The sequence below is a fragment of the Onychostoma macrolepis genome, chromosome 20 (genome assembly GCF_012432095.1).
Source record: "Onychostoma macrolepis isolate SWU-2019 chromosome 20, ASM1243209v1, whole genome shotgun sequence".
In the NCBI taxonomy this organism is placed as follows: domain Eukaryota; kingdom Metazoa; phylum Chordata; class Actinopteri; order Cypriniformes; family Cyprinidae; genus Onychostoma; species Onychostoma macrolepis.
Genome location: NC_081174.1, coordinates 19,563,835 through 19,581,470, shown reverse-complemented (window position 1 = coordinate 19,581,470; position 17,636 = coordinate 19,563,835). Strand labels below are relative to the sequence as shown.

The following is a 17,636-nucleotide window of genomic DNA, read 5'->3' as shown; positions in this document are numbered from 1 at the left end:
TCATGTTTTATCTTTATTTTGATGTATTCATTCTCTTATAGGCACTGCTGGAGAGCAATCAGATCATCACTACTGGAGCACGACAGGTTTTCCCATGATGGAAAATTTCTGTGATATATATCACTCAGACGAGACACTCGTTTCAACAACGAGACCCCACTCACAATAGCCCCAGTGGTGTCCGATAACTCTGCACTGATATTATGGTGATTAGATATCAGTTCACCTACAAAGGCCTGATGATGTCACAGGCCGGCTGGACAAATAACGGTGCTTAATTATTCAACAAGATGGGCACAATTCTCCAATTAGCTGTGATCTGTGGATATAGATACTTTCTCAGGACAAGATGAAAGAATTCAAAGAGTGAAAATGTATCACTGATTTCTCCAATATTTGGATGTATTATGGAAATCACTAAATAACAGGACATCATCTGTCAAGTCAGGACTGGTTATGCAAATACAAGATACTTTTCTGAAAATTTTCAAACATTATTCTGTAATGTAGTCGTTTTTGCATCTCAGTCTTATGATGGAAGCATACCCTCTAAAATCTGTATCTTTGAATCACTGCCATCATCTCAAAGTGACACTGAAGAGAAAGTCTTCAGAGCTTACTTTTTAAACTTTTATTCATTAATAGAAATGAATAAAGATCAGACATTTTTATTCCTCATAAGTCTAGCAATTTACTTTTTGAGTCAAACACTCCTCTAAAATACATACGCAGTCAAACAAGAAGTTATATCAAACAAATGAGCGTTAATATGTGATCAGAGTACAGAAATTTCATCATATGCATCAGGCATGTTTTTTTTTTTTAAAGTGCACCAGATCACAAAAAGACACACACACACTTTTATAAAACAAGCTAAATTAAGCTTTGAATTTTTTTTTTCTTTCTTATCAACACAACTTGATATCTCACAGATTAATCAGGTTTAGTTTAACAAGTTTTTGAACTGCGCAATAGAACAAACTCCCTCACATATACAGGATACTCCCCAAACGCTGACAACCAGCAAAAACTCACCAATAGAGAAATGTGTGCCGAGCCACTCAGGGTAAAAAATGAGGAATTCCTCACTAGTGTACTATATGTCCATTTTCAGTTGCTAGTTCATATCCAAGCAAAACACAGGCAAAGAGACACTTCTCAGACTAAACGGGACGTCCACAATAAGGGAGAACCTGAGATGATGACCAGGTATGAGTGAAAAAGTAACAGGAGAGTACGTGACCTCACACACACACAGACACACAACGATACACACCCACATTCACTCACTCTCACTCTCTTACAGATGTGTCTGATATAATTACCCATATTAAATAAAGTCAAAATTACTGTTGTATACATCTACTAAATGTTTCTTAGGGAGCAAATCAGCATATTAGAATGATTTCTGAAGGATCATGTGACACTGAAAACTGGATTAATGACTGATGAAAACTCAACTTTGTCATCACAAGAATTAATTACAAATAATTGTAATAATATTTCACAACAGTGCTGTTTGTGATGTATTTTTGATTAAAAATAATTACCAATTTACCAATTACAAATGTGCTTTGGTTATCAGATAATGCATATATACTGTAATTGGACATAACAGCTTATTAACAACAATGTCATCTTGGCGTCACCACAAAAAAAAAAAAAAATACCCCAAAAAATATACATTAAAACACTTCAGACTATGTTTGGACTTTCACTAGAACATTACCTATGATAAGAGTGGACAAAATCAAAAAGAAAAGACTGGATTGTATCTAGACATGATAAGGTAAGCTAACACTAATTAGATGATTTTTAGAGCGTGATGAGACCAGCTCGGTTTAATCAAAGGCTTCAGTTCAGCAGTCAAGGAGAAACAGGCAACCCACAGATACGACTTGACAACACAAACAACGGCAGTTCTGCAGGTCTTTGGGATTTACTGGAGCCACATGAAATAGCTTTACAGTACTGTATGTAGGCCAGACATTCAGCACTGACTTGTTTAGTCTACATACTGTAGGATGTTCAGTAAATGATCAGTCTGATGGACAGCGTTGCTACAGAGAACAAAGCCAGAGTCTCACATTGCGCTCTGAGCAGCACACAATGGAGCAGACACTATTTTTTAAGCCTAGGAGAAGGACATTGGTGAACACTGTCAATCAATGAAGCACTTGAGACGTTTAATTCCTTCATTAAATGCTAAATTGCTGCACTTTTATTTGGATTTCATATAGTCTGTCTCAGTCTATCTATATTGGCTGGGCCATTTGATGTTTCTTCAAGAAGCGAAACCTCTGCAAAACGACAATCCCATTTTAATAAAGATTGCAATCCCCTTCCCCCAGTTTAATGAAGAGTGACCTTTGCATATAATTTAGTGTGTGGGGGTGAGCTCAAGTGACATTTGAGATATTATGAGTGAAGATGCTAAACTGGTATGCACAAAAAAGTCACTGATCCAAAACCAATTATTCTAAACCCTGTTTAAGAATTATGACCTGTACCTGTAACATAATACAAACAATACAACTGTCAACACAATATGAAAGGAGAGACCATGACACCTGGGAGAGAAATGTGAAAGGCACTTTATTTGTATTTGCTAGAGGCATTCAGACGTGATGGAATATGAGCACAAATAAATATACTGAAATCCTCAAATGTGGCATACTGTAGTACGAGTAAGACTGAACATAAATTATAATTCAAAAGTCTCTTATGCTCACCAAGGCTTGGATTATTTGATCAAAAATACAGTAAACAGTAATATCATGAAAAATGATTAGAATTCAAAATAACTGTTTTCTATTTTAATGTTTTAAAATGTAATTTATTCCTGTGATGGCAAAGCTGAATTTTTAGCAGTAAGTACTCTAGACTTCAGTGTCATATTATGATCCTTGAGAAATCATTAGAATATGCTGATTTGGTGCTCAAGATGTTTTTAATTATTATTATTATTATTATCAAATGTTGAAAACAGTTGTGCTGTTTAATATTTTTATAGAAACCATGATACATTTTTAGGATTCTTTGATGAATAGAAAGTTCAAAATAATAGCATTTATTTAAAATAGAAATATTTTGTAACATAATAAACGTCTTTGTCACTTTTGATCAATTTAATGCATCCTTTCTGAAAGTAAAGTGTTAATTTCTTTCAACCTCCCTGCCCCCAAAAAACTTATGAACAGTAGGCCTACTGTGAACATTAAAATGCACTACTAGAACTAAGATATTAATTTCACCGATCATTTTTCTGTGCTTGTGTGTGATCATGTATCTGTGCTGTAATAAACCAAACATTACATCTAAACCAGTTAAATAGCATCTTAACCAGGCTTGGAGACTGGCTGAACTTTATTTGGCAAGAAAAAGGGCACCAATGCTAAAAAAGAGAGAAGATCATTCACATCAATGAAAGTCCCAGAGTATATCACAGACCATTCCTCAACCATGACACGGAATAAATGCACAGCAATACATTTAAACAGAGATAAATGGGATGCATTGACAAGCATAAAGCAGCGTATGAATTATGTATCGCTCAAGCGCTTGGGAGACCTTGGTGTCTGAGGCTAGTTTCTCTAGCCACATAAACTAAGCTAAAACAGAATCTCAAAGCACGTTCTTCGTCAAATCACTAATCAGAACAAAGTTGTGGGGTTCCATACAGTAGCCCAGTATTAACATGATTATTTTTCCCTCTGGGTCACTCTAAAATTATAAATATAAATAGATCGGCTTCTCCAATTTTAAATAATTAGACAGTTTAAACACTATTCAGCAGAGACATGAATACACTGAAGTGTTTGTTTTAATATGAGTCTCCTTTGTATTTTTGTCATTTTTGCCATTTACAGCAATGCGTAAATGAATAAGAAGCACAATTCTGTTTCATTAATGTGATGAATTATTAAACAATGAGCGCCTTTGAGCTTTTGTGCCCTACTTTCTAAAGTGTATGTGGGGGTTCAAAGTGAGAGTTTTATGCAAGAAGGAGAGAAGAACAAAAGAATGGAGCGATCGAGAATGAACATTAAACTTCAACAAAGACAGGGAACTGAACCACTAGAGTAATGCAACAGCTCTAAAGTGACAAACATCCCTGTGCAAATGCCCTTGTTCTGTAAAGTTTCATTTGACTGTAAGCTATTGCCCGTCGTTATATCAAGCTCAAGAGAATAACGCTCCTTCTCTCATGATTAAGCTTGCCTTACAAACAGCAGGCTATGAGAATGAATCTGATCAGAACTGGGAATTGCAACAACTTAAACCAATCTAAGGTGGTTAGATGGCTTAAACCAGTTTGCATTAGGTTTTGCTATTCAGCCAGCTAGCTGAAAAAATTCCCAAAACCCCCCTAAAACCATCAAAAAGGACCAGCATAAATAGCTGGGCCAGGCTGGGTGACCAGTAAACCACCTTAGGCCAGAATAAACTGTTTTTCTCCCAGCAGGGTGGTAATTTCTGCTTTACTAAACATGAAAGCACCTGTTCTAATGCTGAGGATAAACATGCAATATCCTCTATATGATAATGATGTTGCACACAAAAGGCTGATAGAAGTCCAGTTGAAGCATCAAAAGCTTTAACAAGCTTGTTCAGTGATGCAGGTGCTTTTTGTGGAGCTCTTCAAATAACATGTGAAAGAAAAAGAACAAAACCCTTGTAAAATATAAGACTTTAGATACATCACAAATTTACATGTGAAATAGTAATGCAAATCCATCACTGCTATTTAAATCTAGCCTTGGATACAAGCCACATACCTAGTCCAATACTGGGAAAAGAGAAAAGGATTTACCTGGATTTTGGCATGAATTAAACTGATCGTTAAATTGATCCCATCTTCAACTAAGTCACAACAACAGATAAACACAGTCTTTGTAAACAAAAGTGAGAGTCCAATCAATGAGACAAGAACTAGAGATATTGGTCAGGGCTGCCCTGCAATTCACAAGATGCATTGCCTGATGCAAAATAAGAGAGAAATCTGTCAGTGTTTCTTGAGAATAATATTTGTCCATTTTTGGCATACAATTTCCTGCAACTGTCCATGGACACTGGACTGTTACATACAGAATATCGGAGTATGGAAAGCACAGTTTCAGTGCAAGTTCAAGTAGGCAGACTCATAACTCTATTGGGAGAAACGAGAAGTGAAAAAGAAAAGCTAGAAAGAAATAAAGCCGAAAGATGGGAGGGAGAGAGAGAGAGAGAGAGAGAGAGGGGTCTAATCATTAGAGAGGACTAGCAGTTACTTCAGATCAGAAGCTTCACCACGTCCCACTGGGTCCCGGCAACTTCAGCTGTACAACAAACACACACACACACACACACACACGCATACACGTTCTTCATAGAGAAACTCCAAAAACTCACACACTTTTAAAAGTAAAACTGTACAACTAAGACTTGTAATCAATAATGAAACAGCATCAGGAATGAGGTTCAAGAGAGGACAGAGGGATATATTATTAAAAATGTCAATGTCAAGTAACCTAAAAAAAATGTGCAAACCTTTTTTTAATTATTTAACATGACTACATAATGTTACACAACTTTAAGTGTCTAAAATAAAACCAAGGAAATACATAAATACATACATACATTTTGTAATTAATATTAATTCTTCAAAGTGCAAGAAGACGCTAATTGCTGTGAAATGCAAAGTAGTAGTAAAGCCAGATTCTTAAAATTACATTCAGTTCATAACTAGGAAGAAACTTGGAACAAAAAAACATAGGTTTTAACTCTTTGAAAAGTGTCAAGGTCTTTGAAAGAGTAACTCTCTGTGTGAGCTCAAAAGTCATCCATAAAGCATTAAAGACAGTGGTTTTGTGCTCACTCTTTCTGGTCAGAAACAAAAAAATATGCTGTATAAGGTCTCCAAATGCATTGCTTGCTTGCTAGTGTGCAGAAAGGAGTGAAGACTAACTTTTCTGGTGTGCGTGTGTGTGTGTGTGTGTGTGTGTGTGTGTGTTAGACTGACTTAGCAGCTGTCATCTATGCAATGCATAATGAGCTATCATATCACATCCTATTTATTCAGACCTGAACGATTCCTTGTGTTCTCTCCTCTCACTGTCTCTTCTCATTTACTCAGTTAATTAATGCTAAATTGATACATGCTAAAGTTGCTTTATTAATAGCTCTCTAACAAGAAATTATCCTGCATAAAGAAAAGGCCCATATCCAGAGGCAACACGAACAGAGTAGCATATAGATATAAAATGACTCAAACTAGGAGCATCACTTTATATTATCAGAGTGAAGACATAAGCAGTCACAATAATATGGAAAATTTGAAGTTTAAATGAAACAGATTGTCTTCATGGAGATTTAATTGAAATAATAAATATAAACTGAGTAAGCAAGCAAGGGTAATCAGAACAGATAAACAGCTCTCATAAAACACTTGCTAAAGACAACATCAATCTAAAACAGATAGAATACTCAAATTCCAGAATCACTAGGCCTATTTGTTTAAATAAAAATAAGATTTATTGGTTGAATACTCACTAATTAATTCCCAATATCAAATACAAGATCTAAATGAAATGGGGCTTTTAAATCAATCCAAAACCACCTACAAATCTCTTGAGGCTGCTTTAATTTACCTAGTAGTAACTTTAAACAACTTTCCCAATATAGATTTTTCTAGCAGTGATCACCCATATGCATCAGCATGTAAACACGTCCACACAGAAACACTAATGGTGCCCACGCACAAACCATGATGGAGTACATTTGTGTCTGTGTATGGTTATAATTTATAGATCAGCGGACCTGTAGAGACTGGAAGGCTTAGTGGAAATCAATGCATCCCACACATTCCAGTCATCCATGTCTTCATTATTCAGAAAAAATGTCCACACAGTGAAAAGATGTGCTAATAAGATTATTTGTTAATACAATGAGTAAATGTATATGTTTAGTTAGATTACTTCTTTATTACTTAATCTAATTTCCTCCTCATTATCATCACAGAGTTAGAGTTAAAGGTCCCATGACATGCTGCTTTTTGGATGCTTTTATATAGGCCTAAGTGGTCCCTAATACTGTATCTGTAGTCTGTTTCCCGAAATTCAGCCTTAGTGCAGAATTTCAGCCACTACAAGCCAGTCCCACAATGAGCTTTCCTTAGGACGTGCCATTCTGTGTCTGTAGCTTTAAATGCTAATGAGGAGGAGAGAGGCGGGGCAAGGTGGAGGGTGGGGGTGTGGCCTTAACCAGCTTGCGCTACCATGCGCTAATGTTGACATTGGATGTATCGCAATGGCTCGTAGACACGCAGTCGTTCAAGCTTTTCTGTTTCACCCAGAATCTGATCCGGATGGAGAAGCACCGGATGAAGAAGTTGCAACTCAGCGGCTACAGCAGGACGTCTCTGAATGGTTAGTTTAAAATATTGTGTCTGGATACGGTACTTTAGTTGGTTTGTTTATGTATGCTGTTACAGTTATTATCATGTAGCTAATGCTAGCCATAGGCTCGGATGAAGGAACTAAAAAAATACTTCGGTGTTCATTTGTACATCCAAACACTGAGCAACTGCCATGCTTCGCTCGTTTGCAAACCATGATGTCTCTCGAGGGAAAAAAAATATTGCGCTCACCTCGCACGGTAGTGGCTCATTTTCTCATGGGCGGGCAAAGCAGAGAAAGGGGAGGTAACCTTTCCCCATATGACGACATAAAGGAAAGATTCCAGATTGGGCCATCTGAGCTTTCATTTTCTCAAAGGCGAAGCAGGATACCCAGGGCTCGGTTTACACCTATTGCCATTTCTAGCCACTGGGGGACCATAGGCAGGCTAGGGGAACTCATATTAATGTTAAAAAACCTCATAAAGTGAAATTTTCATGCCATGGGACCTTTAAGAGGATGAGGATGAGGGTGATTGTGTTAACTGTGGCTGGCTAAGATGACACACTTACTTGCGGAATGTGGGAATGCCGTGGATAGAACGTCCAGGTGATGTCCCAGAGCTCTGGCTGCGTCCAGAGAGTAGACTGTCTGTCTCAAACTGGAAAGTTCCATCACAGTCATCTGGAATATCAAGGAATTCACCATCGCTCCATACCTTCACACTCCCGTCCATGGTCTGATATTTGATCTCTATGGAAATACTTGTCTGAAATTAAATATGCGTATTTATGTCAAATAATTAAAACACACAGTACATATTTATTTCACTTTTACTTGTTTTCAAGATTACTGAATATATAATATACAGTGAGGAAAATAAGTATTTGAACACCCTGCTATTTTGCAAGTTCTCCCACTTAGAAATCATGGAGGGGTCTGAAATTGTCATCGTAGGTGCATGTCCACTGTGAGAGACATAATCTAAAAAAAATCCAGAAATCACAATGTATGATTTTTAACTATTTATTTGTATGATACAGCTGCAAATAAGTATTTGAACACCTGAGAAAATCAATGTTAATATTTGGTACAGTAGCCTTTGTTTGCAGTTACAGAGGTCAAACGTTTCCTGTAGTTTTTCACCAGGTTTGCACACACTGCAGGAGGGATTTTGGCCCACCTCCACACAGATCTTCTCTAGATCAGTCAGGTTTCTGGCCTGTCGCTGAGAAACACGGAGTTTGAGCTCCTCCAAAGATTCTCTATTGGGTTTAGGTCTGAGACTGGCTAGGCCACGCCAGAACCTTGATATGCTTCTTACAGAGCCACTCCTTGGTTATCCTGGCTGTGTGCTTCGGGTCATTGTCATGTTGGAAGACCCAGCCTCGACCCATCTTCAATGCTCTAACTGAGGGAAGGAGGTTGTTCCCCAAAATCTCGCAATACATGGCCCCGGTCATCCTCTCCTTAATACAGTGCAGTCGCCCTGTCCCATGTGCAGAAAAACACCCCAAAGCATGATGCTACCACCCCATGCTTCACAGTAGGGATGGTGTTCTTGGATGGTACTCATCATTCTTCTTCCTCCAAACACGTTTAGTGGAATTATGACCAAAATTTTGGTCTCATCTGACCACATGACTTTCTCCCATGACTCCTCTGGATCATCCAAATGGTCATTGGCAAACTTAAGTCGGGCCTGGACATGTGCTGGTTTAAGCAGGGGAACCTTCCGTGCCATGCATGATTTCAAACCATGACGCCTTAGTGTATTACCAACAGTAACCTTGGAAACGGTGGTCCCAGCTCTTTTCAGGTCATTGACCAGCTCCTCCCGTGTAGTTCTGGGCTGATTTCTCACCTTTCTTAGGATCATTGAGACCCCACGAGGTGAGATCTTGCATGGAGCCCCAGTCCGAGGGAGATTGACAGTCATGTTTAGCTTCTTCCATTTTCTAATGATTGCTCCAACAGTGGACCTTTTTCACCAAGCTGCTTGGCAATTTCCCGTAGCCCTTTCCAGCCTTGTGGAGGTGTACAATTTTGTCTCTAGTGTCTTTGGACAGCTCTTTGGTCTTGGCCATGTTAGTAGTTGGATTCTTACTGATTGTATGGGGTGGACAGGTGTCTTTATGCAGCTAACGACCTCAAACAGGTGCATCTAATTTAGGATAATAAATGGAGTTTAGGTGGACATTTTAAAGGCAGACTAACAGGTCTTTGAGGGTCAGAATTCTAGCTGATAGACAGGTGTTCAAATACTTATTTGCAGCTGTATCATACAAATAAATAGTTAAAAATCATACATTGTGATTTCTGGATTTTTTTTAGATTATGTCTCTCACAGTGGACATGCACCTACGATGACAATTTCAGACCCCTCCATGATTTCTAAGTGGGAGAACTTGCAAAATAGCAGGGTGTTCAAATACTTATTTTCCTCACTGTAAATTGAAACATAAATATGTCTTATTGTGCATTTTATTTAAAGTAAGTTCTGTACAAAACTGCACTTAATTACTAAGTAAACACTAACTAGTTCACAGGTTTCACAAGCAATAAAGACACTTGTGTAATCGTGACAAAGCTGAAGAGAGGTAGAACGTTAGGTGTTAGAGTTAAGTGTTAGGGTTAGGGTCATGCTAACCCATGTGGCAGTATCAGTCTGTCAGCATCAGTTACCCTTTCCTTCTCATGTTTACAAACTCATTAGAAGGAACAAGGAACAATTTAGCCTCAGTCCAACTTATCCCCAAATGCCTGATGGTCACTTCTTCTCCCAAGGGCACATGTCATACAAAAGGGGGAACCTGAGCCCTGCTGCAACTTTACTTAGATGTAACCCCTGCTTTAATTAACCAAGACAAATTTCAAGCTTTCCTGAGGTCTCATCTCAACAGAATGAGCTCCTCTTATTTTGTAAAGTTTTTGTTTTCCTATCCACAATATTTTAATGCAGTATCAGAAAGCTTCTATTCAATGTCCTGGAAAAGTATTGAATGAATTACTGCATCGCCCTAAGCAAAACAAAACATGACTAAGGACCAGTCAGTGTGTTCGCTATCGCTATAGCAATGCAGCAGATCAACAAAGAAGGATTAATGTAGAACATATGTTTAATATAACACCTCCACCTAAACCGATACATTTTATCATAGAGCTGCTATTAATTATCCTGACATATAGAGATGAGCAGGATCCATATGGAAATCAACATGCACATGATGGTAGATATCACAGAGAGAGAAAAATAAAACTGAATAGTCCCTTATAGCCTCTGAGTAGACATGTAACCATGACAACAATTTTTTGTGCAAGTTTAGCAAAACCAGACCCCTGTGGTGAAATATGTGAATGGATGTTTTTGTGAGTGGGTGTGTTATATGAAAAAAAGAGCATTTCTGATCTGTCAGACCAGAACACAAATATGCACACACACACTGCCTGCGATCCTCACGTCTCACCCGTATGGCTGTGTTATTGTCGTCAATAAGAGTGTCAGACACCTCCAAGTGACCCTCCTCCACCACCTTCTGCAGAACCATGCGGAAAGTGCCAATTAACCTGCAAACACACACACACACACACACACACACACAAAGAGTCAGTCAGCTGTGTTAAATAACAATCTAATACTTCTTTTCACTCACTTTGGTTTGGCCCAATGTGCACTGAACTTATAATGGTGGTTTGGTCACAGTGAGGAACATACACTGTGACAACTACAAAGAGAATGAAAAATAGCAACACTGTGAAACACACATACACAAATACATGAAATAAAATATTTGAAGTATGTAAAGCTGAGACGAATATCATGAACTTTAAAGACAATATATTTTCATTTTATATCTATTTTTACAAATTTACTGCTACTGCTATTATTAATTATACTATTGTTTAAAGTCTAAGCTTTTTCAAGAAAATAAAGCAAAAACAGTAATGTGAAAATTTTTAAAATAACTTTGCTATTTTTTCTATATTTTGAAATGTAATTTATTGCTGTGATGACAAAGGCAAAGGTTTCATCCTTTACAAATCCTTCAGAAATGCTGATTTGGTGCTCAAGAAAATTATGAATCACACTTGAAAATGGTTGTGTTGCTTAATATTTTGTGAAAACTGTAATCTCCAGGCTGCTTTGATAAATAGAAAGTTAAATATATCAGCATTTATTTTAAGGAAACCTTTTGTAACAATTTAAAAGTAATTACTGTTTTGTTTTGTCCTTGGTGAATAAAAGTATTAATTACTGTAAAACAAAAAAATAGCATTCAGGTAAAACAGCTTTTATAAGACTACTGATATGACTGGACTTTTAATTGGGAAAATACTAGTAAATTGGCTGTGTACTGTTAAAGAAATACCATTATTAAATTATATATATATTTTTTAATTGTTTAACCAATACTGAATACTTTCCCCTCTATGAATCATGTAGACATTTTCTAATAAAAAAAAGACATTTCTTTATTACAACAAGAAGGCTGCAATCATCCCAGTCCCAGCCACACAAAAACATGCTTTTTATTTAACCACAATGTCTGTCATGAATTTAGAAGCAAACAATTCAGACATAAGAAGACCAACAAACACATGGGCGATAGTGATGTGTCTTTGTTCTGATTGTTAACTCAACTGTCTGTATGAAAAGTGACAGGCAGTGAAGAAAAGCAATCAGAACCTCTGGACTGACCAATTAAACGCCACATGTCGTTAGCTTACACACACTCTCTCTTGTCTCTTACAGCATCACTGTCAGCAAGAGAAAGACAGGCGGGTCTATCCATGTAGTCAGTGAATTTGATGAGAAAACACATCAAACCATTTAAACTGCTAACCGTTTTAGCGCCTGCCTCTGAGCTACAGCTGTATTCGGATGTGAAATGACATACTCAGCACCACTGTTCATCCAGAGGGACTCGATAAAGGAAAAACGACCATTGTGATTGATATGTGCCCAGTTCAGTGGTGAAATAATGGCTTTGTGACTGTTGGTGAACCGCATGCATCCACGGGTGAATAATTCACTGATCCTGGATCAGGTTCTGGCTCCCGATCATTTTCTAAAGACCCCACATACATTATTGATCCTCTGAACAAACAACAGACAATTGACTTTCATCTGCTCTATAATTTACTGCGTCCTGCCTTGTCAAGTCACTAGACTTGTGTTGGAGAGGTCAGAACTGGAGAATTCACAAGCCTTTGACTAACTGTGTGAGGGTTTAGAAATGAACAGCTAAAAGCTAAAATATCTATCAATTTGCAGTCATTTTATAACTAGACCATGTAAAGACCATATATCAATATACCCATATTTACTAAGGTAATGTAAAAAGAACATGCTTTTTTCAAGCGTTACTCAACCACCAAATTAATTTCCTAACATATACTGAAATAAATTTAGTCTTATTTGTATGACACTGTCAAGTTGATTTCTGATTATCTGTGATCTGATCTGTTTTCTAAATGCTAACCAGTCTTGACTTCTTTTTACTACTTATTGTTATTGTGAAGGCCATAACCACCACTGACATTGACATTTTTACATTTATTCATTTAGCAGGCGCTTTTATCCAAAGCGACTTACAATTGGGGAATACATCAAGCGATTCATCTTAAAGAGGCAAATAGCCAATTTTAATACCAAGTTTCCTCATAATTTAATACCTCATAAAACCAAGTTGCAAGCATTGTTCAAGTAAGAACAAGCTAGACAGGGAAAGATTAAAGAAAAGAGAAAAAGAGAAAAACATTGAGTAGGACAATGAGCCTTTCTTCTGCTGAAAACTGAGATAAAATAACTCACAGCAGGGATGTATGTGTATGTAATACCAAGGAACTGCCGAGCAGGAGTTTTCTCTTCATTAGTCAGTAATATAAAGAGTGGCCGTGTTGCAGCCAGAATTTGACGTTTTTCTGCATATTCGCTGTAGTTGTCATCAGCAGCAGATCCTATTATAGAGCAGGAGTGCTCTCTCCTGCACAACTCTCTCTTCCAGTGATATCAGTAAATTAAATGAATGAAAATACAGCCCAACTTCTGATATACGTCCACTGACATAAAACGTCACATTACATTGGACATTGAACTAACTTTTAAAAAACAGTGACTATTTATAAGCTACACAAACTTTTGTTAAAATGTTTGGGGTTCTGTAAAACCTTTAAATGTTTCTTATCTTTGAATGTCTCTTTTTGCCTTGATTTGATCAAAAATAGAGCAAATTATTATTACAATTTAAAATAACGTTTTCAATTTTAAGATATTTTATAATGATGGCAAAGCTGGATTTTCACCAGCCTTTACTTCAGTCTTCAGTGTCACATGATCCTTCAGAAATTATTCTTATATGCTAATTTGGTACTCAAGTATTGCAAAATTTTTTCAGAATTCTTTGATAAATAAAGCACAAAAGTGCAATTATCTGAAACGGAAATCTTTTGTAACATTTTACTGTCTCTTTTGAGTTGTTTGATTTCTTCTCATATTGACTTTAATTTGCAGGACGGCATCCTATAAATGCCTTTGCAGAAATCTCCAATGTCACCACCTGGTGGTCAGTTGGTCGTGAATTAACAACAGCACTGTTGAATGAATCTTCTCAAGGATAGGAAATCTTCATCTCTAATGTATAACCTTAAAGTCTTGCATAAAGAAGATAGAGTTTCTGAGCTACACATCGGTCTCACACCTGGTGTTTTGTCCCGATCTACAGAGCTTGCAAAGCTCAGGATATCACATGGTGTTTGTCGATACGGTCAGCTACAGTACGTAATGCATATGATGGATAGAAATTACATCTGTAAATAACAAACAAATAGCTAATGAGCTGCGTGGTAAACATATGTCACGGTGGCATGTGAATTATTCAGCAGATGCTTTTCTTATACATTGTGATCTATTCACAGGTGTCATTCAGACCACAATAGATGTCTGTGAACTCAAAACAATGCCTATGATAACACAAAACAAAGCGCTGACCATTGATTGCACACCATAATTAAATTAACTTAATTGTCGTGGTAGATTTTTCTACTGACATCTGTTGATTTATTTAGATCACGTTGATGCAGACAGATTGGTTGAAATGGAACTGACTTAGATTAGAATAGACATCAGACTCGCTCACAAGCAAGAGCAACAGAGAATCTGTTAACACCACTGCAACCTAACATCTCAACTCAATCTAGAATCTGATGTATTCTAGTGAAACGGAAGGATGTTAACCATATATACACCCGCACAACCCTACACACACTGACGTCTGCATCAGCAGGAGTGTCACACTCTTCAGGACACAGAATTTACACGTCATTCAGTGGAGAACAGCTAGTAATGACTGTCAGCCTGTCCACCACCTCTAGAGGAAGACAGTGGATGGAAACACACCACAGCACTCAGCACATAGAAAAAGAGCAGTGAGGGAAAAACTTCTTCACAGAATGAATACTGACAGGTACAAGTACAGAAAAAACACTGCACTGCATCCCATCAAGCTTCTAGAAAATACTATAAGCGGAACCTATAGGGTGCATCTCTATCCTGTGCCTGCTCTCTCGTTCGTATCTCATGAATGTTATAAAGTGTAAATTACACTGAACAAAATTATAAACGCAACACTTTTGTTTTTGCCCTCATTTTCATGAGCTGAACTCAAAGATCTAAGACTTTTTGTATGTACACAAAAGGCCTATTTCTTTCAAATATTGTTCACAAATCTGTCTAAATCTGTGTTAGTGAGCACTTCTCCTTTGCCGAGATACTCCATCCACCTCACAGGTGTGGCATATCAAGATGCTGATTAGACAACATGATTATTGCACAGGTGTGCCTTAGGCTGGCCACAATAAAAGGCCACTCTAAACGTATAAACCTGAAGAGAAACATTCAAATCATTGTTTATAAAATTATTTTTAAAATCAAAAAACTCTGTACTGTAGATATAAACATGCAGTTCTGAGAAATAAAGTCAGAATTGAGACTCACAATTCTGACTGTTTTTCTCAGAATTGCATGTTTATATCTCGCAATTGTGACTTTATTTTCTCAGAATTGCAAGTTTATTTCTTGCAATTGTGACTTTTTTTCTCAGAATTGTGAGTTTATATCTAATAATTTTGACTTTTTTTCTCAGAATTGTGAGTTTATATCTAATAATTTTGACTTTTTAACACGCAATTGCGAGTTAGTGAGTCCAAACAGAGATATAAACTTGCAATTTTGAGAACAGTCTTTTCCCCCCCTCAGAATTGGACTTTATAACTCGCAATTCTGAGTCAGAATTTACTTTTTTTATTTTTCTATTCAGTGGCAGAAACAGGCTTCCATAAAGGAGAGAAATAAGAGATATAAACTCACATTTGTGAGAAAAAGTCAAGAATTGCAAGTTTTTATCATGCAATTCTGAGTAAAAAAGTCAGAATTGCGAGATGTAAACTCGCAACTGCGAGAAAAAAGTCAGAATTGTGAGATAAAAACTTGCATTTACCTTTTTTATTTTTTATTCAGTGGCACAAACAGGCTTCCATAAAGGAGAGATAAACACTTAGAGATAAACAAATATACGAATAGTTGTGGTACATTTAAAAAAAATAAAATAAATACAATAAATGTTTTATAGCGCAAAGCCTGCAGTAGAAATTGTGGCATGTCAAATGTGGCTTCACCCCTGTAGTTGTCATGTGTAATATTATCTCAAAATACATCAAATTGTCAACATTGAGTTCAGCAATTATGAGTTATAAGGTTCTATATGGTCTCATGGAAATAACAAAGACTTGGTGCAAAACAAACAAGCCTTAGTTTGTCTAAGAGAATATTTAAATAACCAGTGCTGTGTTGCTGGAGTTTGTTTGGAGACCACAGGTTGAAGCCATGAATGTTAATTACTTGAATTAAATGGAAATGAATTTTGGGCTTTGCTTATAGCCTTGCTTCACTCAACATCTTGTCCAGATTTATTTAAGACTGCAATAATTCTTGTACATGTCTTGATTAGATTGTTTTTTCTAAACATATACTCTTAAATATAGAGATGTGTCAATAAATCTTTTTTAGCTGATCTGTTGCATATCAAATTTTTTAATTCTCATACCTGTTAGTGAAGACTTTGCTGTAATTAAACACTTGAATCTCCAGCATCTCGTCACCATCCACTTGACTCCCGATTGGCCAACGGAATGCCTGGAAAACAAACCAAACAAAAATCAATCTGTTCAATCTTTTTGAACATACTGTAGACCTTTCCATGTTAATTATCCACATTATATTGGAATATTATAAAATTCAAAAGAGCTCTAGCACCACACCACACTATTAGGCTATAATTTCTTATTATATCAAACCAAAACAAGCTAATTATCTGAATCATTAATGGCATTCCAATAAATCCCTAATCTGAATGAAAAAGGAAGTGTTCTACAGGAAATCATTAACGACACAACAGGAAATCAGCAGCTGAACGTTATCGATACTGTGCCATGCTTGGGGATTTAAAGAAGCTTGTTTATGCCTCAGAGTACAATATAAAAAAAAGTAATTGTGAGATAAAGTTTATAAAGTTGCAAATGTGAAATTTTAAACAGGCATCCATAAGGAACAGAAGTTAATTTAACTGCTTTTCTCTATCATGACCAAGCTTCAATCTAAATAACACTAGTCACTTGCCATTTACTCGTCATTAACATCCCAAAATTCATTATGGATTTCAGTGTGAATATTATATAGGATACTGAAGGATGACCCACTTGCATTCCCTTTTGAACTAATTGTTGCAATCTATGACACTGCAGGAGTCTTGTTTGCCTCTAGGGCTCTTAACAGTGGGATGATGCATTAGATCCCAGAACATGGACTCCCATCTGGCTCACTGATCTATACAGACAAACGGGCTGCCCTGAGGGCTGCTGAGGCGTTCTGTTTCACTGCGATTATGGAGAACAGCGGTACTCCACTGCCAGGCTGTGGGACCACAATGTTTCTTGCCAAATAAATCAGTGCAGTGCTGTAACTGGCCAGGATGCTCTGACTAAGGGAATGAGATTTGTTGTTGTGTGGTTAAAAAAGTCACAGAGGCCACATGCAGGTGAATGCGGTTGTCACTTCTGTTTAATCCTGTTTTGAACACAAAGTTGGGTTATTTACAGGAGTGACAGCCGCTTTCGACAGGCAAATTAAGTCTTGAAAAATTCAAGAAGTGATAACGACGTGTCTACAGAACACATAGTTCTTAATGGCGTTATTAAAAGCAT

General features: G+C 37.0%; 1 protein-coding gene across 19 annotated transcripts in view; it reads right to left on the bottom strand.

Moving 5' to 3' along the window:
* The window catches only part of otofa (otoferlin a), a 66,013-nt gene that overhangs the window by 27,199 nt on the left and 21,178 nt on the right, over positions 1–17,636 (bottom strand). For all 19 annotated transcript variants that reach the window (XM_058755307.1, XM_058755294.1, XM_058755295.1 and 16 more), the window contains exons 3-5: positions 16,481–16,569; positions 10,844–10,943; positions 7,949–8,145 (exon numbers count right to left, since the gene is read on the bottom strand). In XM_058755307.1, coding sequence (XP_058611290.1) covers positions 7,949–8,145; positions 10,844–10,943; positions 16,481–16,527 — 344 coding nt within the window. In that variant the 5' untranslated portion in view covers positions 16,528–16,569. The remainder of the gene's footprint in view (positions 1–7,948; positions 8,146–10,843; positions 10,944–16,480; positions 16,570–17,636) is intronic.